The 25,986-nt window shown below is 33.7% G+C and overlaps 2 protein-coding genes across 6 annotated transcripts; both read right to left on the bottom strand.

Moving 5' to 3' along the window:
- Positions 1-3,529: 3,529 nt before the first annotated feature.
- On the bottom strand, positions 3,530-17,624 carry LOC148629649 (target of EGR1 protein 1-like). 5 transcript variants are annotated; one of them, XM_088554957.1, is made up of 8 exons: positions 17,466-17,624; positions 12,420-12,496; positions 11,192-11,336; positions 10,946-10,986; positions 8,955-9,276; positions 7,450-7,709; positions 6,561-6,744; positions 3,530-4,107 (listed from the first exon to the last, which is right to left on the bottom strand). In XM_088554957.1, exons 3-8 carry the CDS (start codon positions 11,306-11,308, stop codon positions 3,580-3,582), a joined length of 1,452 nt encoding a protein of 483 aa, XP_088411083.1. In that variant the 5' UTR covers positions 11,309-11,336; positions 12,420-12,496; positions 17,466-17,624; the 3' UTR covers positions 3,530-3,579. The 5 variants fall into 5 exon arrangements, with proteins under 5 accessions (XP_088411083.1, XP_088411065.1, XP_088411047.1 ...); XM_088554939.1 differs by having other exon boundaries at positions 11,192-11,329; XM_088554921.1 differs by having other exon boundaries at positions 11,192-11,329; positions 12,424-12,496.
- A 2,849-nt stretch (positions 17,625-20,473) lies between these two features.
- On the bottom strand, positions 20,474-25,409 carry LOC148629648 (uncharacterized). Its single transcript, XM_088554911.1, has 7 exons — positions 25,274-25,409; positions 24,759-24,922; positions 24,341-24,379; positions 23,556-23,625; positions 22,615-23,151; positions 21,978-22,061; positions 20,474-21,741 (listed from the first exon to the last, which is right to left on the bottom strand). The coding sequence occupies exons 2-7, from the start codon at positions 24,909-24,911 to the stop codon at positions 20,636-20,638; spliced, it is 1,989 nt and encodes a 662-aa protein (XP_088411037.1). The 5' UTR covers positions 24,912-24,922; positions 25,274-25,409; the 3' UTR covers positions 20,474-20,635.
- Between the last annotated feature and the right edge of the window lie 577 nt (positions 25,410-25,986).

Raw genomic sequence — 25,986 nt, 5'->3', positions numbered from 1 at the left:
CACACATGTGTGCAGTACTAAAACACACTTAACTTAGAATTATGCATTGTAAATGTATTATCTGAGTGTGTATTGAACAAATGTGGTCAAAATAAAACTCAGATTATAAACTTTAAAATCATACTTTTAAGTCACTGTGTAAGTATGAATATTGTGTACAAGTGTGAGTAATATGCCTCCATTGTCTAAGTTGGGAATACAATGTTGGAACAATGGGACTTTACAGTATTAGTGTACAATAATGGTTGTTTTAATAACCAAGAATTCGGTCTCCGTTCTAGCCTTTTTAAGGCAACTGAAATAGTCAGTGTAATTTGATTCAGTACATGAGTATTTTGACTTTTCTATTTGAATGACAATTGAAAATTATTAATACACGTTTATTTATTGTGATATTCTCGATAGGCTTTTGGTTAATGTTAGGCGATACAAAGGCTTGTTTTGTAGTTAAAGATCGTAAATAGTTGTTTTTACTGTTAAAAATCTGGACATCTGCGATTTAGGTGCCTATATAAAGGTCGAAGGCCACTATAAAAAATGTATTGGAAGTATACTTTATAAGACAGTTTTCAGAAACTAGCATTCATGGATGTATTAACTTCATTTACTTATTGTCTTATAAGAAGATTTATTGTATCTCTGTTTAAGAGACGTTAAGTCTTACTGCGGCTATTTTATATTATTGCACCATAGTTCCTCGTTACTCAAAAATGGTACTGGATTTTGTTATTGTATTTATTTTTTGCTCAAAATTATTTAGAATCTTTTGCAGAATTTTTACTTCACTAATGATTTTCAAAATAAACTATTTAATTTGTTATATTTATCGAAATGATACGCAAATGGTGAATACATATTACCATTTTTGTAGACATCGACGAACAGAAGGGGAGGGAGGTTACAAAAAAGTAATACTGTGGGTAGTCCAACAGAAAAAAATAAAGTTCTTACTCAATGGTCCTTACCGTCGAAAGCGATAGCCATCAGTATGAAAAATAAAAATTAACAAAGACATCTAATAAATTTTAAAACTTTGTTATTCTTTATTTCCATGATTCATTTTTTCTCGCTAGAGTTACAGCACTTTGACCACTATGTTATAATGATTACGTACGCTGTTATAAACAAAATATATCAAATTGTATTGCAACTGTATCTGCATTCATGGATTCATTTTAAGCTTTGAATAAAGGTAGTAAAGGTTTCTAATTAAAAACAGCTCAGAATTAACCCTTGAGCACAAGACAATTATACTCACATTATAACATTTTCATAACTTAAATTTGAACTGTTGCACATGATTGTTGGAGAATTTTGTAAATTCTTTATGCATATTCATTTTTAGATCAGTATTATAAATCAAATGCATAAATTACAATAAGAACTGTTGTTTACAACATGTGCACAAATTTTAAAAGAGAGAGGTGATATTAAATAACCAAAATCGATAAACACGCCAATAACGAAATTTGCCAATAATGAAATTCGTTGTATACGAATATAGTTCTAAATGTTGATAGAGAGTTTTCCTATATAGATACATATTTAGACAGTAAATACTGCTTACCCACTAGTTATAACTCATACTATAAAGACATAAACAAAAAACTACAACAAAAAGTGCCTTATAGAGATTCAGAAATGACCATACAAATGAGGTAAAATGTCTTATCAAAGTTTGACAAAGAACCATCAAGTGCTAAACATACTGCAAATCATTTAAGATCAACAGTGAAGGTCCCAAGTCTATATGACTTACGGTTTAAAAGATAAGTAACCAACCAAATAATTTCATTTTAAGTGACGAAAACGCATAACCAGGGAAACCTCAAATTTTTACGAAACCTTGTCAGATAGTACTACCCCTTGTTTCTGAACAATATGGAGCTTTTGGTTTGTGTGTATCTAACACGGTTTAAGAAATTTTTACAAAATTAGTTTTTCCGCTACGAGGCAGATAACTCAGGACCGACAAATGATCACGTCTCATAGGGTGAATTCCAAAGTCTTCTGTCAGATTGCAAAAGATTGTCAAAATCTTTTCGTGGTACGTTGAGCCATAACTTTGGCAAAATGTCGGGCGGGAAAAAATAAAAATATTAATAGTAATCAGAAGAAATACAATAAGGTCTTCCCATTGAAATGGGAAAACCTTAATAAGAGGTGAAACATGTAATAAGGATTCTGTAAAAGTTTTATTCAATTCCATTCAGCGGCATAGGAGGAGTATCAGTTAAGAGATGGGTTCTCCTGTGTAATGGAAGGAAGGAAGGTAGAATGAAAGAAAGATGAATGGACATCCCATCACTATATACCCCCACCTTTGCAAATTAAGAAAACTAAGAACATTGATTCTTCCTGGAAAGAAAATATAGTTAACTACTGATTTTGCTAAACATGTTAATAAACTTATAAACAACAAGCTTATAAAAAGAAATTCCTTAAAACATGTAAAACTCTGAAGTTGAATTATCTCCCCTTTCAGGTTAATATGTTCCTTCATGCCCATTTACACATGACAACTAATCTTGCTAAAGTACAAAGTATTATCAAGCTTTATCAAACAGTATAGATGGAACTGAAAAAATACTTAAAATTTAAGATGTGAGCATGTAAAACTATTAAGTTATCTTCCCTTGAATGCATGTCTACAAATGACGCCTTACTTTCTAATAGAGTTTCATCAATATCTATTGTGTTGTAAAAGAAATGTGCATGCAAGATATCGACTTGTAAAACTCTTAAATTCCAGTATCTCCCCATGCACGTGCACATCTATACATGAATCCTAACTTTTTGAAGATTCGTAAAAATCAGTTAAGCTGATAAGAAAATGTGCTTACAAGAGATTTTGATAAAAAAGGTAGTGACCATCCTATCCTTAATCGACCTAAATGATTTTAATTCATGTTCAATCAATCTAAAATACTAAATAATTAAATAAATTAATTACCATAGACCAGTAAGTTATAAGATCTGAAATGCTGTTCAAGTTAGGGTGTTATATTTTTACACAATTCAAAACTACAAAGTCAGGTGTCATAATCAACAAGATATTTCAATGACTGACACTTGTGGACTCCTTAAAGACCTGCAGCACTTTTCACAAAAACTGAAAGTTTAAAATTAATAGTCCGTTATGATGTCATAGTAACTCGAAATATTGTGACATCATAAGTTATGAGTAATTTTACACTTGCAATTTTTTTATGAAAAGGACTGCTGTCCTCTAGAAAGTCTAAAAAATCTGCCTATTAATTTTTTTTTATATGTTTCAGAAGGTTTCATTTATTTCAAATTTCATCTATCTGTATGTTACAGTGATTATCACATGTATAGAAGTTACATAAATTGTTCACATTAAAGAAACAACATGTGGTAGAAAAAGACTAATGGCTTATTATATTAAGCAATAAGCATGACTTAAAGTATAAATGTTTACTGGCTGAGAGGATTAACTTTCTATGAATACTTTGAAATTAGTCCTGCACTCCTAGAAACACTTCAGAAAATAACAATATACATATGATATGTTTACAGTATTTATTTTTAAGATGATAATAAAATTTACATAATGACTTATGAATTGATTGGCCTACCTACTTTCAGCTTGGAAAACTTCTCTTTGTGGTCTTTAGATACTTTTGCAAAACTACTTTTGATAACATTTAACGGATGATCTTTACCAGTCAGATACACTGAGTTTTTCATATGATCGATACCAAGATCAGAAAATAAGAAGCTACCTTTGTATGTCCCATATTGTGCAATGTATGTTGATAAAATGAATCCAGTCATGAAAGCATCAAAACCTGCTCTATGGCTTCCAGACCGTACAATCTCAGCAGGTTTCTTTAACACATCTTTTGATAAGTTCAAATTCTGAAATGAACACTCACTTTGATCATTACTTTCCTGGGTTACCTCCTCCTGAATGGATTCCTCTCCTGTATTGTCCACCTCATCATCTTCATTCACTTCTTTATTCTGTCTTCTCCGTTTGCGCTTCCTACGCTTTTTTGTTTGTACAAGACCATCTAGATCTAGAATAAGATCAATATCATGAGATCTTTTACACTGTTTCCCTTTTCCACACCATCCATGTCCCTGCAAAAGGAATTGTTAACTTGTATTTAACAATATCTAGCAATGATCCAAGTTATTCTATACATAAAAAGATCAAAATAATTTTTTCAGGGATGGTGAAAAAATGGGATCAGGAGAGGATGAGAATCTAGGATATTTTTATTTTGGCCTTATTACAGTGTACAATCCATCTGCATATTAGGATAGACCACAGACATAATATTTTCATCAATCCCCAATGAGATATTTTGTAATTTCCAGTGTAAAACAGAAATAGAAAAATCGACCGAGGTCACTGAAATAATTAAACAATGCAAGCTAGGTTAATCGACCAGTGCTAGAGGTTGTCTCAAAAGCAATTTTCTGACTTGGTGTCATCCTAACCTCTAAAATCTGACATGTTGAAAGCCACCGCCAATGTGAATAAGTTACATATGTGTTTTAAAATATTTTAATTTTTTTTATTAACATTAAATAAGTTTAACCCATTGTGACCAGCAATTTGAATTAGGTCACTAATTTTACGGAATACAATATATTTTTGACAAATGAATTGTGAAGTTGGTAAAGGCAATTCATTGGTTAATTTGATATGTTTGTTTTACAAATTAAAATATGTAATTTTATTAACAGGATGTACCCATTCAAAATGCTGAAAACCAAATGAGAAGTCCATTTAAACTGCTTTTACAAAAGATTTCCAGGATTGCTGGATTTTCTCATCAGATAGCTCATTATTTTTTCTTCAGTTTAGTCACTTTTCCCATGTTAGGGCTAAAGAAACTGTATAAATGTTTTAAATGGTTAATATTTTACTAGAACGTCAGAATGAGTGGTTTGTTAAATGATGCTTGGAAGTAAGAAGTTGTGATATGAAGGAATGGAATTCCGACCGTTTACATTGTAGGAGTACAAGCTAGAAATGCTCTACTTGTTCCATATATGACATAGTCCCATGAAACAGGAAGTTGATATTGGAAAGTAAATAAGATCACTTACAACGTAACTTCCATCTATATAAAGCAATATATAAAGCTGTTTAGTGGCAGCTAAGATTATTGTGATGAAAAATTTTCTTTATCTTACAATATGACCTATTTATGTTAACATTCATTACTGATATTTTTTTACAAATATAAGCTTTATTTCACCACAATTTTCACTCTGACTATAGATAAACCTGTGCACTGGGGAATAATTTAAAACATGACTGGAATTCAAGTTCACTTTTCATTTAAAATAATAAAACGTCAACTTACTTTGTTGTTTTTATAATAGTCAGCGTTTGATTTCTTTTACATAAAATTAATGTAATTTTCTCTAGGACATGTTTTGTCTTCATTTTTTTCTAGATACACAAGTTTGTCTGTAGTCAGAGGGAATTTAGTGGTGAAACTGAGCCCATATTTGTTAAAAGGTAATGACGAACCTTATGCCACATAGGAAATTTAAAACCAATCTACAAGATCCATAAGATATCAAGATAATTGCAACCAGACAGACAGACAGACAGACAAGGTGATTCCAATATACTACCCACTTGTTCAGTGAGGGATTGGGAGTAAAGTATATGTAAGATACATCTATAGAATTTCTAAAGTAATGAATAAACGATTCCATGTGTAAGTTACAGTACAACTAACTACAGATACTTAATATACATGTATCATTACAATTCAATAATTAGATTTACCAGTAAACATTAAATGACTGATGTATAATTGTATGTATTGTAAAGCACAGAACACTATTTGACTGAACATACACTAATTGTAAGAAAATTCAGTGAATTACCCTAGAGGTACAAACTGTTGTCCAACCGACATGAAAATATCAAATAAAGGTCCTGTGATTTCTTAACTAATGAAATGCATTCATATGACAGAGATACCCTCCCCATCATTAAAGTTCAAAGGAACATTTTTTTTTAAAATATCATATGATGAAAAAGTCTTGCATATTTCACAAGTCAGTCCAAATGAACCATCAGACTAAATCAAGATAAAGCAGCATACCAAATTTTAAATTGTACCCATAATAAGACTGTAATGGACAGACAGCAGTAAAACATTTCCCCAACAACTAATATACATGTATAACAACTGAAATAAGTGTCAGTCCAGTGGGTGAAACATGGTACAAAAAATGTATAAAAAAAAACATTTTGATTTATAATTTCATTAAAATGCAGTGAAAATGAACATTTCAAGGGCAGATAACTCTGTCAAAAACCTATTTTTTTCTAACATTCTATCGAAAAATTTCTGAGCAAAGCAAGTAATGCAGAGATCAAAAAATGGTCTTTTCAAATAGAGAAAGTATCCTTGAGTGATATTACATTGCCAGATCAGTGGATTTTTTACATGCATGATTCTGATATTTCCCTTTTTGCCTGATTCTAACAAACACTTACACTTAAATACCTTTATACTAAATCTAAGAACAAAAGCATTAAAAGTAACTATGAATATTACCCCAAACACTTCACAGACTGAGTCTTTCAACTTCTCAATCTGTTCTTGTGGTATATCGGTGATGTATGTATCTGGTAGTTTTACACCACATACAATCATCTGATCTGCAATATTGGCATATGATGGAATATTCAAAGCTGCATAGGACTGATGCTTCTCCATACCATGGAAATTATCCCTTTGTCTGTGTAAAAGAAAAAGAACATGTTCCACATGTTGTCATGCTAGGTATACCCCAACAGGAAGTTGTTATAATATTGAAACCAAAACTGCCAACAATATATGCCTCATCTATATAAAGCCAGATACCACATTTGAAATCAATCCATCCCATGGGAGCTGAGATTTTTGTGACAAAATTTTCTTGTACCATTTCCATCTAGTGAAAATTGTGAAAGTACCACAAAACAAGAAGTTGATAAATGACAGCAACAAACAAAGTATATCTGATCTATATAAAGCAACATACCAAATTTGAAATCAATCTGTCAAGTTTGAACCAAGATCTTTGTGACGAAACTTTTGACAGACCGAGGAGCAAGGTGATTCAAACACCTAACCCTCATAGCTTTCTGATTTCTACCTAGATTTTGAAGTGCATCTCAAAAATTTGGGTTTCTTACATATTTAAATTCACAGCACCAGAGAAAATGATTTCTCTATGTAACTGATTGAATGTCTATGAAAGTGATATTAAATACATTTTGTAGGTTAGGTCGACTAAATTGACCCATTGCATGATTACAGAGCATTTTGGACATCACTACCACTAAGCTGCATGAAAAAGCACTTATTAAAAATAGATAACAGACATACAAAAACAGGAGCAGATAATCCAGACTATAATTCTACCTATCAAAATAAGTTTAATAAATAAAAGTACATGTACCTCTTCCTGAATACATATTCAAGGTAAGATGCAGGCATTCTATGCTGGAAATCTGTGATATATTTGGTGTCTAATACTCCATTTGGAAACATTTCTGTGAGATCAGCAAGGAACATTGATGAAGATGAAGGTAGATTAGTATATAAGTTCTGATATAGAAACAGAAGATCCATCAATGCATTGTGGAAAACCACTGGGACCTCAGCAACAAGGAGGCTAGTGAAGAGCTGGCGAAGGAATGATGGTTTTGTAAAGTCAGCCTGTTTTTTAAAAAAAAGGTGTAAAATTACATGGTGGAAATAGAATAAATCACAACACATGTAGACCTGAAGCAGCATACATGTATCTAAACTACATATGAAACTGAAGTCGTTTTCAAGTTTTATCTCAATGTTTAAGTGTTTTATGTAGCTATAAACATGTACTTGAAAAACTCAAGTACATGTATGTAGCTACATAAAACACTGTTTTTCTTTTTATTTTTATAAATTATAACTTGTCAAAACTAATATTTTTTTCTCACTAAAACCTCTTCACCATTCATAATTCTTCTGAGAAAAGGTTGGATTTCATTCCATGTGTGTGCAAACTAAATATTGGAAGAAAATAGGGACCATTCTATTTATATTAACTGTACAAAAACACATATTCAAAACTTTCGTGATGTTGTATTTTTGTATTTTTCAAGCAATTTGAAAATTATTATATTCAATTACTTTAAATGAAAATCAAGAAGAAATTAAAGATACCAAGAAAGGCTATCAGGTCCTCTGTAATTTATAGGCCATGTTTTATATACAAACTCTATCAGGACCTCTGTATAAATTTATTGGCCATGTTTTACATACACACCCTATAAGGTCCTCTGTAATGTATAATCCATGTTTTACATACACACCCTATCAGATCCTCTGTTATTTTGAGGCCTTAATTTATATACACACCCTAGCAGGACCTCTGTATAAATTTATAGGCCAAGTTTTACATACACACCCTATAAGAACCTCTGTAATGTATAGGTCACATTTTATATACACACCCTATCAGAAGCTCTCCATAAATTTATTGGCCATATTTCACATACACACCCTATCAGGTCCTCTGTAATGTATAGGGCATGTTTTACATACACACCCTATCAGGTCCTCCGTCATTTTGAGGCCTTGTTTTACATATACACCCTATCAGGTCCTCTGTAATGTATAGGCCATGTTTTACATACACACCCTATCAAGTTCTCTGTTATTTTGAGGCCTTGTTTTACATATACACCCTATCAGGTCCTCTGTAATTTATAGGCCATGTTTTACATACACACCCTATCAGGTCTTCCGTAATTTATAGGCCATGTTTTACATACACACCCTATCAGGTCCTCTGCATAAATTTATAGGCCATGTTTTACATACACACCCTATCAGGTCCTCTGTAATTTATAGGCCAAGTTTTACATACACACCCTATCTGGTCATCTGTAATGTACAGGCCATGTTTAATATACACACCCTATCAGGTCCTCTGTAATATGCAATACCTTTTGCATACTGTTTGTTGAAATCAAATCCATGTTCAACTAAGAATTCCAATGAAGATGGCTCGACAACATATTCATCCTGACAAAGTGCCATGATATTATAAGTCTGAACTGAGAACTCCCATTTATGGGGAGGTGATTTCTTTTCATCACTTTCATGACTGGAATGGTCACCATTCTGAACAGGACACAAGTCAGAGACATCTATCAGCTTAAAACACGAGAGTCCAAGGGAGACAATTGATCTAGATTTAGCACTCGCTGAAAGTGATGTATATCTATCCTCTATCTGCCTGTAATAGAAATTAAATACCAGTCTCAAATCTTTTACACTTATATTTCAATTTGAAAGGGTCGTCAAAACAGTTTTTTTGACATCTCAATCACTTTTTTCAGAAGTTCAAAATTTGATAAGACATTGTAAATATGTAGACTGGTTACTCAGATACAGAAAGTCAGAAAGAACCCGACCCAAAATCAAGTAATTGAACCAAAGTTCATAATGCATTGCATGTCTTTCTACTGTAAATGAACCATTTTACAAGACTTTAACTTGACTGCTTTTTAAAGAGTTTGTGCTAAAAATAAAGTTAGTTTTACAAACATAAACCCCTGGTTAGACCAAAATTCAACATAGACATCTTCATTACTTCAAATAGTAAGTAATACATGTACAAATCTTAACTTCAACACTATCTTTGAGATCGTGAGCTCAATAATTGTACAGAGATCGACAAAAAGACAGATTGATGGACAGTCAGGCAGATGACACATGTGAAGGGATCTAACAAATATCAGGTGGTTGGACAAGGCTTGATTGGATGAGGTAAGATGTCCAAGTATCCCAACTCACACCTAAAATTGTATCATCTGCCTTTATATTTATCAAATATTTTATAAATATCAAATCTGAATTATCAATTGGTATTATATAATAGTGTTTCGTGACTTGGGTACAAATGTCTTCACATGTAGTTGTAGGTTTGAACATTATGTTACATTATGGCATGTGTTCCTGAGTCTGAAAAAAGTGTCTAACACTAACACCACAGGTAAGGGCCTACTTGTACATGTACATGTAAATTAATCGAACATGTAGAATCAACTTGTCACAACTGATTTTTTTATCTGTCAAGTGTATCATATTTGTACTTCAGTAACCAAGAATTACACAACCATTTCTATCAACAATAATATAATACCTTTATATTTCATCCTTTTAAGGTTACTAAAAGTTCTAGTTTTTTCACCTGCATCACCAACGATGAAAGTAGGTCTAGTAACCACTCAACTCCGTCTGTCCGTCAGTCAGACCTACTTTGTGAAAAGTATTTGAGCACTATTACTCAAGCCTTGCACAGTGATTATATACATATTGAAGATATGCACCTCCTATTATGGAGAAATTTTATGCACTTTTTTCCTACATCTTGAGCATGTTGTACATCACCATTTCTTGTCACTGTACCTACTTTGTGTAATATTAGTATTACAGCAATATTAAAATTACTTTGCAAAGCTGTTGTATATATATTGAAGATGCACATCTTCTTTTATGAATAAGTTTGATAAATTAATTTCCACATTTTAAGCATGCTGAACTTGGCAATTTTTTCATCAGTTTATGCTATCCTTAATAAATTACACATGGAAATTTGTAATACACACTGTAGTTTTTAAACTTGCTCAGTGTTGATATAAATGAACATATAGAAGACACTAATATTCTGATAAATATAAAACAGTGACACAGGTCCATATATGTATTGGTCTTGTTTTATAATAAGCTAAGGATGTGATTAAAACCCCATGAACATGTACCAGTATTATAAAGCCAAGAATTAAAAAAAAAGATGTTTGCTAATATTTTGTTCAGAAAAAATAGCAAAAAATAAATTGCACATGAAAAATGATATATTCTGGTGACTGACATGGTTTCTCATTACTATAATCATAACTAACCTTGCATTCAAGGTCTTCCTGTCTCCAATACCACTCAACTCCTGTTAATAAAAATCATGAAACTTTTTTACATAGCCTTTTCAGCAGCAATTATGAAAATTACTGCATTTAAGAATAAATTCAATTTTTGTCATTTCAGACCATGATACAACTTTGATTTTTGCAATATGGTAAAAAATAATCTCATATAATTTTTTAAATAGCATACAACTCATTACCATTTGTATCAACATGACAAGTACTTACTGTATCAACAGCCACAAATGTAGAAGACTTTATGGCCAGCATTAAAGAGGGCCAGACTGTCTGTATGTTGTCTTTGTTGACATCAAAAACAGGTACAGTCTCAAAAGATGCTGTCATATTGATGATGTCATTAGAAATCTAAAAACTAATACATTATTAGTAAATTTGTTCATCATACATGTAGATCTATTTTTATGTGAAAAAAATTTGCCATAGACCTTCTGTGAGAACTCAAATAAAAGTGTAAATTTACATTACAATGTAGCTGAACAGTACTGTGCAGTCAAAGCCAAATGGGAATAGGAGTTTAAAGAGAGGGTATATTTTATTGTTTGTTGTTTTATTTTTACTCCAAATCCATATATTCTGATAACTAACTTATTCAGTTTACTTGAAATTTAAACACCTTACCCGAAGGAAAATTTGTACATATTGACCACAGATTAAGTTGGGGCAGACTGTCAGATATCTTTAGATATCTTGAGAAAAAGTTGGTTCAAATATCCAACGTGCAAAAGTATTGAGTGATTTAAGTAAGACATACATGTCTATAGATTATCTCTTTTGCACTATAGTAATATAATGATGCAAAATAGAGACAAATAAAGACAGAAACAATAGGTTTACAAGATTTCAAACTCCTATAACAGTGATTAAAAACATACATATATGAGAGGGCTTACTCCAAATAATGCACTAGGTACAATATATACTGTCTCTTCTTATTTTGCTTGGTCACCTTCCAGTGCTTGACAGTGGGAGTTGAGCATAGTCAGTTATATACAATTTATATTTGGATGGAGTCTGTGATGTCCTATATATGTAAATTCTCAGAAATATGAATGGCTCAAAATTGTTCTGTTGGAAGTGACGTTATTTGGAAATGATCTATGCAGTTACATAAAGGAAATGATTGTTTGAACTTTAAACGCAGACACATAACATATATTACAGGAAGTTTTGCATATTCTAGTAGGTTGAGACATCATCAATGTAACGAAATAGTGGTGCATTATTAACAAGGTCAAATGTAATTTGAGTAAAAATATCTTTTGTCTCAAAAAAAGTAGTAAAAACTTTGTGGGTAGCCCAGACACACGATAACCTACCGTATATTATTGTATTTATGTTGTATAGTTGTTTAATTCTATTAGTGTTTTAGGGGGCTCCAATGAAAATTAGATTTATTCTAATTAGATCACCCTCATTAAATAAAGAAATTACTTACTTACTACATGTAACCATGACATTTGCAGACGCATTATTATCTCTGATATTCATGTCTCCTTAACACATGGAGGTGACCTAGCAAATAAAAATTACTTTCCACAGACAGCATAAATTACTTGGACTACATTGTATCTTTAAGTTGAGATTCTAGTTGAAGCTTAACAGTTTTGGAGCAACATGTACAAATGTAGTTCTAAACATTCAATTTTCAATTCTACATTTATGAACATTCTCACATTTTTCATTGGTCATTATTATTTCACATATAGTGAAATGCTATTGGCAATACACATTAAATGAATAAAAGAACAGCATTCCAATGTCCCCCTCATAAAAAGATACATTTCAAACTTTAATTTCACTGAAATTTTCTAAGTCCAAGGGCCATAACTTCTGTCAAAATCATTCAACCACAACCAGAGTCGAACTTAATCTGTATCTTCTCATAGTAAGACTATATAAAAAAGATAAAATCTATTGGTATAAGCATTACACAAAAAAGTGCAGAAAACTTCAAATTCACTAAAATTTTCTAGTCCATAGGCGGTATGTAATTTCTGTAAAAATCATTCAACCATAGCCAAAGTCAAAATAAATCTGTAACTCTTCATAATAAGGCTACATACCAAAAACAAACTTATTTGGTAGGAGCATTACAAAAAAAAAGTATGGAAAACCCGGACGGACACCCGGCACTTCCATGTTCTCTCTCCACGCGTCACAGGGGACAAAAACAAACTGTTCATAAGATGAAAAATAAACCAACACCACAGAGTACAGTTATTATTTAGGATTAATTGGCAATGGCAATCCAATTTAAATTTTCTAGCAGGACTGCCAATTCACTTTGATCCTCAAAATTCACATCAGGGAGGGGGCACCCCATTAGAAGACTGGTTCATGAACAACCTTCATGTACACAGGTGCAGCTGGTGCAAAAACTTCATGAGAGGAAACAAACCCAATTATATCTTACTCTAGAATACTCTAGGAAATATTTTGGATGCTGGCATCTCTGCCACTATATCCAACTCTAATTGATTGTCTATTTGACTTTCTATCACTTCCGGATTTGCAGTCTATGTTTATATCAATTTTGAAATCATATTTAACATCTTGATATTCCCAATGTTTATCTAGTCCTATTTCAAATTGTTTCACTGTTTTCATGTTCACAACAAACTATTCCAAATGTCTACTATACTTTTTGTGAAGTAGTATTTCCATCTATTCAGGCAACATATTTTCTTTTTTAATTTTTTGCTGTGTCCCGTTGTCTTGGTGGTGTCGTCTTTAATGAGGAATCCCTCAGTAATGCACTCATCATAAATACCTGCCATTATTTTAAAGGTTTCGATCATGTCCCCACATAGACCCCTGTATTTGAGGGTAGGCATTATCAGTTTTCTGAGTCTATCAGGATATAATATATTTTTAAGGGTTGGTACCAATTTGGTTGCCCTTTTCTGTTGATTTTCTATATTTTCGATGTCTTCTTGTTTGTATGGTGACCAAACAACTGTAGAATATTCCAGGTTTGCATGGACCAGTGCCAGGAATAGGTACTTGAAACTTTGTTCATTTGTTTGTTTGTTTGTTGGGGTTTAATGTCCGAGCAGCAATATTTCAGCTATATTCAGACGATGAACATGAAATTGATGATAAAATGAACATGAAATGATGAAATGAAAAAGGGGTGGGACAAAAGGACAATGGGGTCGACAAATTTTGATTGCCACTGGAAATGGGGAGAGGTGGGTAGGGTCAGGCAATTTAGCCTCATGTGGCTATAGGTACTTGAATACTTGGAATAGGTACTTGAAACTTTGTTCATTTGTTTGTTTGTTTGTTGGGGTTTAACGTCCGAGCAGCAATATTTCAGCTATATTCAGACGATGAACATGAAATTGATGATAAAATGAACATGAAATGATGAAATGAAAAAGGGGTGGGACACAAGGACAATGGGGTTGACAAATTTTGATTGCCACTGGAAATGGGGAGAGGTGGGTAGGGTCAGGCAATTTAGCCTCATGTGGCGGAGCCCGATGGTTCCTACTCCGGGAGAATACCACAGTAGGGTTCTTAAACGTGCGAGGAATGTGGCATCTTTCCCAACACGGTCACAACTATGGTTTGCGGTCAGGTTTTCCGTATTATAGCCTGACAACCCCAGCATGTAACACGCCAGGGGTACCCCATTCCACCACCTGGGGCACACATCCAAGTTGCTCTGTGGGCAGAGCGCCCTAGCCCCCGGCTAGGGTTCTGAGCACTATTTAGTTGCCTTACACGACAAGCTTAGCGCTGCTGCAGGCCTATTCTTTTAACACCCGGACCTGCACGGGGCTGAAACTTTGTTCATAAAGAAATGTGTATGTTCTCCTGATAAGACCTATAATACTATTTGCCTTGTTGATTTGCTGCTGTATATGTTTGGCAAAGTTTATGTGATCATCAACTATCACTCCAATGTCTTTTTCTGATAAATCCAGAAGAACTTCCTTTCCTTCATCGTACATAGATGGTAGTTTTTGTCTAGATTTTCCCTCTTTTTTTCTTGCAATGTGCATTACCTTACATTTCTTTGGGTGGAGTTTTAATAGCCAAATAACCATTTCTGCAAATTGTCTAGATCTTTTGCAGGCCCTCATCCCCATGTTTCTGCCTGACGACTTTGTACAGTTTCGTGTCATCCGAAAATAAATATGCTGTAGTCTCAACAGTCTGGCATATCATTGATGTACATCACAAGTAGTATAGGTCCTAGGACACTAATTTGTGGTATACCACCTGTGACATTTTGACATGCAGATTCTGATCCATTTACTGACACTCTTTGTTTCCTCTCTGAAAAGAAGTTTCTGACCCAATTTATTGTTGACTCTCTAATGGCGTAGCTGTTCAATTTCCCTATAAGACGTCTATTTGGAACTTTGTAAAAAGCCTACATAAAATCCATGTATACAGAATCTATACAACTGCCATAGTCAATTATCTTCATCCATTCATCCAATACTTTAAGTAATTGGAGCGTTGTTGACCGACCGGATATGAATCCCAATTGCATGTCACTGAATAAATCATTTGCATTCATATGATGTTCAATTTTATTTCAGACTAGTTTTTCAATTAATCTACATATCACATTGGTCAAGCTTACTGGCCAATAGTTGACCGGGTCCGATTTGCCCACTTTCTTAAATACTGCTGTGATATTACTAAGTTTCCACATAAATGTATTGGGAACAATACCAGTTGACATGGACTTGTTGAAAATCATTGCTAAGAGGTATGGTTATTGTATTATATTGTCCATGTAAAATCTATACATACATGTACATGTACATTGTGGTCTTAACCCATTCATTTTTTTTTTGTGCATTAAATACAAGTGTAATAGAATAGTGCATATGTATGAAATTTTCTTGTTACACCTAGGCTGATTCAAGTTCTGGTAATACTACCTATCCTTTTTAATTGCATACAAATTTGTCTTATATTCATTATACTGACAGGCCTTTCATTAAGAGGCAGTACCAGGTATTTTTACCTAAATTTTAAAACTTAATACATGTTCATAAAAGAAAATGATGAAAATTACCTCCTACAAAATGAAGGGTACCTGCATTGTTTATGAAACCCATCCACTTAAGAAACTTTCTTTAAAACACTAAATCATAATCTGTTAAAGCTTTAAACATTGTCAAAAATGCAGCCAATAAAAAACATTTCAAAGATGACAATGTCATCTGATCAATACAACATGGACATTTTCAAAAAAAGCAACTTTTGGTTGAAGAGATTGTAATAAAACCCTGCTTTTTATGCCAAACATGTAACTGTTTGACTGATAATTTTACAAATATCTGGAATGCCAATGGCTGGCTCCAACTGATAAAAATATCCTTATCAAACTCTGCAAAAATGATAAATGACATGGTCTTACTTTTTGAAAATGGAAATTAGTCCTTTATGCTTCACTTGCATTAAAGGCCAATGCCTTCCTGATATGGATTATTTCATAGAAATTATGAACCCTGACATAAACTTCACAGATACAATGTGACCAACACTTGCTACCATGGCTATGTACAGTGACTGTAGTATATTCATGCCTAGAAAATGTTACCCAAACACGAAGCAAGTCCCAGCTTCTCTATGTAAAGATTGTTATAATCTTTATATAGGGGCTGATCCCACCCTATGTAATTATCTCTCTACACAAGATGCCAAAAGCCTGTGCATTAACACAAAAAAAACACAGGTACATTACTTATGTATGTACTATTTTTTCAGTCAATGCAGCTCACTTCTCCCCATTCCATATAATTATGTCATCTTGGGAGGCTAATTTCATTTTGCTTGAGGTCCTCCCTTAGTAAATGCCCCAGCGAACATCATCACTATCTGAATACATTCTCAATAGACCCTTTTGTGTAAGTTAATGAGCATGCTCAGTATACACTTCCGCGGGGTAGGGCTTGGGTTGAATAAGAGAATTTTCCTCATGGAAATGTGTATTAAGCATGCTCTGCACATGCTCATCGAGTAGTCTACAGTTAGCACAAAAGGGTCTATGAGAACTTTTGATCAACAGAACAACTTATCAAAAAAAATGTTACTGCAAAATTGTCTTATAAAATGAAGAAAATTGGAATGGAAAAAGTTTATCCAACTTGACACTGTAACCTACATGTATAATTGGATATATAATTTATGAGTATCAGAGCACAATTATAAATGGAGAATATATTCGTTTTCAAACTGTTTTCTTGCAACAGTCAGAAGGCATTCGTTCTATATATACATTTTATTCAACGTGGATTCGTATAATTTATGCCGTCATCTTATATATAGCTATATGGAAACTAAATTAACACGTTTTCCCGCAAGAGAAATAAAAAATCATTATCATATTATGACGCGAGGCAACTGTAGAAGTCCTTTGACTATATAAATGGAAAGTCGCAGTTCCGATGCCGATGCCGGCAATGGGCACAGTATTGTCGGTAAGCATTTTCTTGATTAACTTCTCCCTTACTTCGTCTGTGTTAAAACTGTGTAGTTTTCCGATACTGGCACTTGGATTCCTAAGCTTTTACGATTTCTTTCTTTTTACTTTGCAAACTACCACGCTTTCACTAGCAGTCTCAGCCAGTGTTAGTTGGGGAACGTTCCCTAAAGATAATAATGAAAACTCCCGATAGGATCCGATCGTTAGGGACGACGCGTCAAACTCCAACTTTCGTCCCATTTGTTATTATTTTTTTTTTTAATTTTATTTTCAATTATCGTGCAGTGACCTGTCACTGTACACAATTTTAGCTACATACGCGATGCCCATTTTTGTTTTTCATATAGTTCTCAGCCTAATTTTGTCTATAAATGAAGATTTTTCAACTCGAAAAAAGTTCGTCCTGTCAAGAAGTTAAATATATGTAATATAGAGTAGGCATTGCCTAAATCAGCGAGCACCGAGAGCTTTACCACACGTGTACAGTCTGTGCGCGATTCGTCAAAATAATAAAAACATTGCAAAAAATGAAAAAAAAAAGGTGGGAGGGGGGATCGGAAGAAAATTTTTGTGCAATATTTCTATTTAAATTTCAAAGGCAAGCGAAATCAATATTTTTATTTGAAAATCTGTCATGTTAAATAATGGGGATTTTTCTTTCAATGAGTGAGCAAGGAGCTAATTTTTAACTGCTTGAAACGAGTGACTATGAAATAATTGTTTCCCAAAAAAAATTCCAACCCCATCCCCCTTTTCCGTTCGCCTTTTAAATAGGCTGTAACTATGTAACACTTCGCCATACTTTAAATTTTTTATTAAAAGCGTCTCTAGTAACATCCTTTCAGATCACTTTATACAGATACCGGAAATTTTAGTTCTCCACGAATCATGTGACGTAAACAAAATTCAGACGCATCTGCAAACAAAACAAGAAAATGATTGCCTTTCCTATCTTAGAAGAGCTATGCTTCGATTTGAATAAATTATACTTTATACAAAGTTATACAAAGTAACAAAAGTAAATGGGCAACTCGGACTCCTCTAAAAACTGGGAGCATGGACCAGGTGCACCGGTAGGGTAAGTGTCCTCTGCTTTTCTAGAAACACCCGCCGAGTTGCTCAACAAATGTCAAGTCAAGGGTAGACGAAAGAGGGAAGGGAAACTATGAAAGTAATAATAATGTGTATCATTTTTTTCTCCAAATATTTGATTATTGTAACCATAAATACGGGTCACTTTTTCACTACGATCACAGAAAATTTCTGCAAACGCAACCATATCTTAAAAACACTCTACCTGGAATCAAAATTCTACCTTCTTGTGATCTGATGATTGGTGGCAGATGTTAGTATTAAAGTTTTTAACAGGGGCGGATCCAGGATTTTATTAAGGGAAGGCGTAATTACGAGAATCAATATAAAAGGACATGTTAAAGACAGAATATGATTAAATTGCCATACATTCAATACAATGTTTAGAAGATTACGATAGTTTTTTTGTTTTCTTGAAAGGGGGACGTACGCCCATAACGCCCTCACCTGGACCGCCCCTGTTTAAAATGAAAGTTGAACGCGGGGTTAAATAAGTCGAACGGGGAATAAAATTTCATCTTTGGTGTTAATCAAAAACGAGTAAGTTCGTAAGCCTAGGTCAATTGATAAGGTTCTAGTTATTCTCAAAGACAATTGTATTCCCTATTGGATGATACAAATTTGCATTTATTCTGACTACACAATGTCTATACTTGAATAACTGTGTGGGTTGACACAGTAAACATAAGAAAATGTCAAACGCCTCCTCGTTCCCACAGCGTAACAGGGTGGAATTCTGCTGATCCTCCATACTCCAATAGGATGACGCAGTCAGAAAATAGCTTTGCAAAACGACCTCTAGCATTGCCGGAATAGTCCAGCGATAGCACCCACATCTCTACACCTACAGACTCTTATTGTAACTACTTGGGAACTCTTAAATCGTAAGAGGTTGGAATTCCATACTCCAAAAGGATGGCACCAAGTCTCTAGCATTAAAACTGCTAGAGTCCTATTTGTGGAATTGTCGCGGCCATCCGTTCGAACGACCTGACCTTGATTCAGTAACCAGGTGATCATCACAGTACAACTTAGTGATGTAGAATCTCATCGTCTTCGCTGATGAAATAAATCTTGGTTCTCAAAGTAAACATTGAAATGTTTAAAATTCTAATTTAAAAATAATTTCATAATAAAGCCTTCATAAGTGGGCCGTTCGTGCGTGACTCGTAAGAGAAGTCAAGGACATTAAAAAAAAACCCTCACACATAATTCGTTCTACACTCTACTCGTTGATGTACTCTCAAATAGAGCGGGGAAACGTTCTCGGACCCACGTGGGGTCTGGGATTAGACCAAAGCGTCAACAGAGCAACCCAGACGCTAGTAGGACGCAATATCAAGGGAACCAAGATTTTTGCAGAAGTCCCCCGATTTTAGATCATGTCGCATTTGTACCATTTCTAATGTTTAAAGTATGTCAAAATCAGTGACGGTGAATATTTGGCGATTAGCGACTTTGAAGACTTCACTCTTCGATCTAAATATAGTACTTGCGTATGGTGCGACATAATTTTTTTCTTTGTTCATATGTTTGAAAGGAAGACAACGACCAAGGTAAATAGCCATGCAACTTACAATATCATAGTTACCTTTGACCTATCCTTTTTGGGCACGTCTCTTTTTGATTAAGTTCTTATATTATGTACGGTTTAGAAGATCAAGGAAAGTAAGAATTTCATGGACTTAAATTCTAGTATGTGTTGTATTTTTGTTTAAAACTTAATGATTTTAGTTGGGTGCAAGACAAAGGAATAACAAGGCTCTGTCAATTTAAATAACGAGATGATAGAGATTTCATAGTCTTGCTTTTTCTTACGGCGTTTACTACTTTTTCACACCTTTAAAAGCTTTATTTTTAATTTAAGCTATATAAATTACTTCCGATCCTGTAAAATAAGGCTGTTTATCCATAAATCGGCATTATTTGAAGTTCCAAGCATACACAATATTTATGATTTATCACAGAATATATACAGAATATAAGTAAGCAAGGATAAAAATATGTTCACAAACACAACAAAGTTACAAATGCTTGTGAACATATACTAACGAGTCTTTACAAAAGTTTGGCCTGAAATTGTCCTAGTTTTCATGTGTTCAGGTTCAGACACTTTGACCCCCCAAACTAATGATTTCATCCTCTCGACTCAACCCTCTTGCAATAAATCCATTTTGCATTTGGGACTTCATCATCCGACTATTTAATTCATATATTTCTCGGCGTAGTTGTTGGCTAAGAACGTCATCATCTCCGACAATGCTAGGTTCGTCGAAGAAATCAGGAGGAACAAATCCATTTTCGGGTTGCGATGAAAATGCTGAATACCTATTGTCAGATGTATCACTGTACGGGTCTTCCTTTGAGAACAAAGTCTCGACGAGCGTATTATCTTCAACAGATCTCGATCTTGAAATCCCATCATTTAAATTGTTTTGGTATTGAAGGTCATTTCTACTGTTGTTTTGCATACTATACAAAAATGTCATGTCATCAATTCTTGGTGGTTGTTCAGCAGACGAGGGGGCTGTTTGAATTGAACAAGCTGGGCTACTAAATCCAGAATCACTATTACCGTAACATGCGTTGAGCCGAGCAAGGTTCTGTTTCTTAAAATAGATACTTGTATTGATGCACTGGATTAGCTCTTTCCCATCTGTGGATGATAGAAGAACTGTTGTGTCGAACTCGTTGTCGTTATGGAGATTCGTTTGACAGCAATACTGTGTCTGAAGCTGGGATAACAATTCGTTCATATCAGTTGGAATATGGTACTTGAATTCAGCATTAAACACGTGCATACAATATTTATCTGGAGTGTAATCAAAGTTTACTATTATCTTTTTGCAAGTCTTTCGTAAAGTATTACTGTTAGTGTTTTTTTCAATTTCTGGGACTGACAACATGAAAAGATCAGAGGTTAGACTGGCGTCTGTTGGATTCCAGATCGGGTTTTCACCATGTTTCAAGGCCTCGTTTTGGTGTAATGTCAACTCCGAATTTATCAAAATGATGTAATCTGCATTCTGCACTGTTGTAGTGATCCATCTACCTTTATTTTCTAAGTATTCGTGCAGATACCAAGGCGCATAGATGACACGACACTTGGAATGGTGGTCCAGAAACCTTGCAAAAGCCTCTACCGTCTTAACATGATGTTGATGATCCTCGGTATTAATTATAAATATGTTAGATGATTTTGAATTGCAATCTGTTAAAACAAAAATTGAAATAACTGTTAAACCTTCAGGGAATGAACGTGGTCGCAGAAAAATAGTAATAGGCGACATTGAAATGGTATATGTGATTTGCAAATAGCCGATGTCATATATACGAAGCTTTGATATGAAGACGTCTCATCTAGTGTGAATAGGTATCCAAACTTGCATCTTTTTGTGTGTGTGTTTTTTTTTAACTCGGATTTAAAACAAACGTTTGATATCTTACCATCTGCCGTACTATCGTTCTCGACCCTCTGAGGTGGAATACCATCAATTTGTTTTTCTACGTGATGAATGCGCCGTTGGTTACCTACAAAACGGATTAATCTACTTTTACATTCTAAAGCAAATTTAAAGGATTTAATTTTGTATTTAGTCCAAATAACTGTTCCGTAATCAAAGGGTAAATTTGTTTGGGATAATTTTAAGGGCCAAGTGCGGACCAATCGGTACAAATTATATCATAGCACAAAGCCAGGTTATACAAAATATTGCTTACTGTATAGGAAAAAGTTATTGATGAATTATATTATAACTATTCATCTTTTAACAAAAATGTATTAAACAGATGAAGTAAGAGCAAAGTTGCGTCGGAGGTTGCCGTTCTTGGTAAGTGTTTTGTTTCATGTAAGAGAATCATCTAACGGATTTTTATGGTAAGTTTTCATATACAAAAAAAAAAAAAAAAACAGAAATTATGTCAAGCTAAATCCAATTAATATTTTGATAACAAAAAATAATTGTGGTCAGAATTTTCATTTTGTACATATAAACTGTACTTTAGTACACAAATAAATGTATATACCTGTATAAGAGATTCGAAATAGGATATTGGATTAACGGATGATACAATATACATTTACCTCTTTTTCTACATTTTATGCGAAATACTGTATAACTTAAAAATATAAAGAAAGACAGTGCCGCAATTGATGCCACTATCGTCGATGTATGCATTCCAAAGTCAGTCTTTAATTGAATTGAAGACTTTGTTGTGTTGAAGAAATTCCATGTTACCGTTGTCGGCCTATCTTGTGTTCTAGTCGATATCCTTCTCTTGTCGGGAGAATGATTAATCGTCAAATCATCTCTTATACTTGGTGCAGTAAATATAAGGCGTTTCCTTCCCGATGTGCTCGAAGTTCTATGTTCGGTTTGTATTTCCGGTGTAAAGTTTTCTTTTCCTATTAGTTCCGACGTTTGAAGTTTGACGTCTTTGTAGTTCTCACGGGTTGTGTGACTTGGAGTTTTCACCGAGGAGGGTTTTAGATGATTTTTTTTAATAGAAGTAACCTGTTTTGCTTTTTTATGCACTTTGCTTGATTTTTTATCTGAAATTAGTTTCAAGTCCGTTCGTGTATCGGACGATTTTTTCTTGATAATGATACTCAGTTGTGATGCTGAAATACAACAATATGATAGTTAATGTTTTTTTTATTAAACCGATGAAATGTCAAATAATGCACTTCCAACATGAGCGATCAAAAGTTAGTCTTTTTTAAATTAAAATCACTTTTAAATTTCAAGGGAAAAAATTATTTTCTTTTTTTTAATACTGAAAAAAAAACGATCAGAGGAAGTGTTGTATAAAAAAGACCACGAAAGAATGTACCGTCTAATTATCGTAACTATGTAGATTTAATTTCTATTTCTTAATAAAATGTCATTTCTGCTATGCAGTATCAAAACGTCAAAAAAGTGTCCCAATGAAAGTCTTAACAAAATTAGTGGCAATACATGTTATAAGGATATTATTTCGACAAGAAAAAAAGTAATATTGATAATTCTAATATTATCTACCAACCTGTTTTGGTGTGGAAGATTTTAGATGTCTTAATTGGGTCATTACACCTTTCTCTATCGGATGGTTGAATCTTTGCGAAAAGAAAACAAAATATATTAAAAATTAACTTTTCAGTTGTGCATTGTATGAGACGTGAACCTCGCGTAATTTTCTGTACATGTACAATCAGAAGTTTTATATTTTAAAAAGATTACTACATAGTTAAATGTACAAAATTGGTAATTAGTTACTTACTCTCCAGCTTAACCATGTGCGTTTCGAATTGGTCTTTCGAATTGTATAGGGCATACAAAAAAAATGTGTCTTATGTTGTAGACACATAATGGTCAGGAAAACCACTTTACTGGCAGAGTAATACAATTTATTTATCCTATGAAATTCGGATGAAGGAGTAGGCGACAGAGGCTCATTGAATACCGGGGGCGCCGTTTGGTGTATAATACGGCAATTATTGTAACGATGTCGCAGCTCGTCCAATACGGTTCAGTGGTGCAATAAAGACTCAACATTGCACTAAAATGTTCTAATAACTTACGATAGAAGTATTACTGAAAGACGTTTAAGCTTATACAGTGGATTTGTGTGTAAAGATTTTAAATAGCTTCTAAGCTAAGATTTTCTGTCGCATCCACCAACGCTTCCACGTAGGATGCTCGATCGTCCTATACAATTTCCCTTGAGCGGTTTAGAAAGTGCTGTGCTTATAAGATATGGGGACATATAAAACGGACAGCTGTTTAGCCATGTTGATTCCTAACAACCTTTGCGGAAGTTTAATAGCTTACCGTTACTTTGAATCGACCCGCTTTCTTTAAATGCCAGGACTAAAACATATATATAAGGAAAAAAAATGAAAGTACATATAAAAAAACGCCAGTATATTGAATGCTTTCTGAACGACTCTTAGTTTGGCTAGTATCTGTCATATATTATAGCTATGTGTGTGTGTGTGTGTTTCGTAGATATCACAGCGGTACGACTTCGAGTCCCGCGAAGGGAACGACCAAAAATTTTCTTCGCAAATTTGACAGTTGTAACATCATTGGGAATTTTTCAGACCCTTTTAAAAGTTTACAATATCTTCCCTGTATCAATATGATCCGATGGAGCAGGGTAGCGAATAGTCGTCACATTCTGAGACGTATATATATATATATGTGTTTTTTTGTGATTTATTTGAGTGCAAATTTGTTAACAACTCACGTAAGTTTTATCTGGTTTGCATTTACCATCTCGCCAAATTTGAAGATTTTGTTTTGATTCATCCTTATGATCTAGCTCAACCAAGTCCACCCGACATTTTTTACACTTCGAGTAGTTATCTGGTATTACAATATCAACTGTTGTTACATGCATAATGCTTTTCTCTGAAATAAATACATTATTTAATTCGGTTTTAAAATAGAAATAACAAGCAAAGTTGACTGCCATGTAAGCAAAAGAGTAAAATATAAACAAAAACAAAAACAAAACAAAAAAAAATAATGAATTAAAATAGATTAACAACTACTGCAACAAGGTAGTGTAAATATTCCTGGATAACTACAACAACTTACATTCTCTCTTTACATTTCTTGTGTCAAGTTATAGAACATTTAATGGATGTCTCCTCATCAATACAAACTGGACTTTTGACTTCAATAATATATAATTTCAAAGAAGCTACATTGCAAAAATGTCAAAAAGAAACCATAAAAAATGCTACATTTAGCTCTTACCTTTTTAAATACTTCTTTTCGTATTAATCCTGGCAACTTCTTTTGAGTTGAATATTGGAAATGTTTATTAGCACTGATGCTATTTTGAATGACAAGTCCACGCTTTTTAAACACTTTAAGTGATGCTCTTAATAACATGCACTTGACATGATGTCTTTCTATCATTAGTAAATATTTCTAAGTACGCGGCTATACATGTATATCTGAAGTGGTCAAGCAGAAGTACGATGTGAGATGTCATTTTATGGTATTACATGGTTTCATTTCACAGTCACAGAAAGTTATTTCAGCACTTAAACAACTGGTCCGATTTTTTTAATATATTAATAAGTACAGGAACTATTATGGAAAATCAGCGTAGCTCGATTGTAATAAGTATATAAATGTACAGTTGTACAGTAGGAATGCTTTACTATAAACAGATGCATTTTCACAAAATAATAATAATAAAAAAAATAATAATAAATAAAAAAAACAATTAAGGAACAAGTCTCACGTGGCGATCTTCTTCCCCGCGATTCCCGTGCAGGTCTGGATTTCAAAAGAATAGGCCTGCAGCAGCGCTAAGCTTGTCGTAAAAGGCGACTAAATAGTGCTCAGAAACCTAGGCGGGGGCTAGGCGCTCTGCCCACAGAGCAACTGGGATGTGTGCGCCAGGTGGTGGAATGGGGTACCCCTGGCGTGTTACATGCTGGGGTTGTCAGGCTATAATA

Source organism: Perna viridis, chromosome 1, assembly GCF_037379345.1.
Source record: "Perna viridis isolate PV_CMFRI_1.1 ecotype Kerala chromosome 1, ASM3737934v1, whole genome shotgun sequence".
NCBI lineage: Eukaryota > Metazoa > Mollusca > Bivalvia > Mytilida > Mytilidae > Perna > Perna viridis.
Note: the sequence above shows the minus strand (reverse complement) of the source record. Positions and strands in the feature narration are given on the sequence as shown.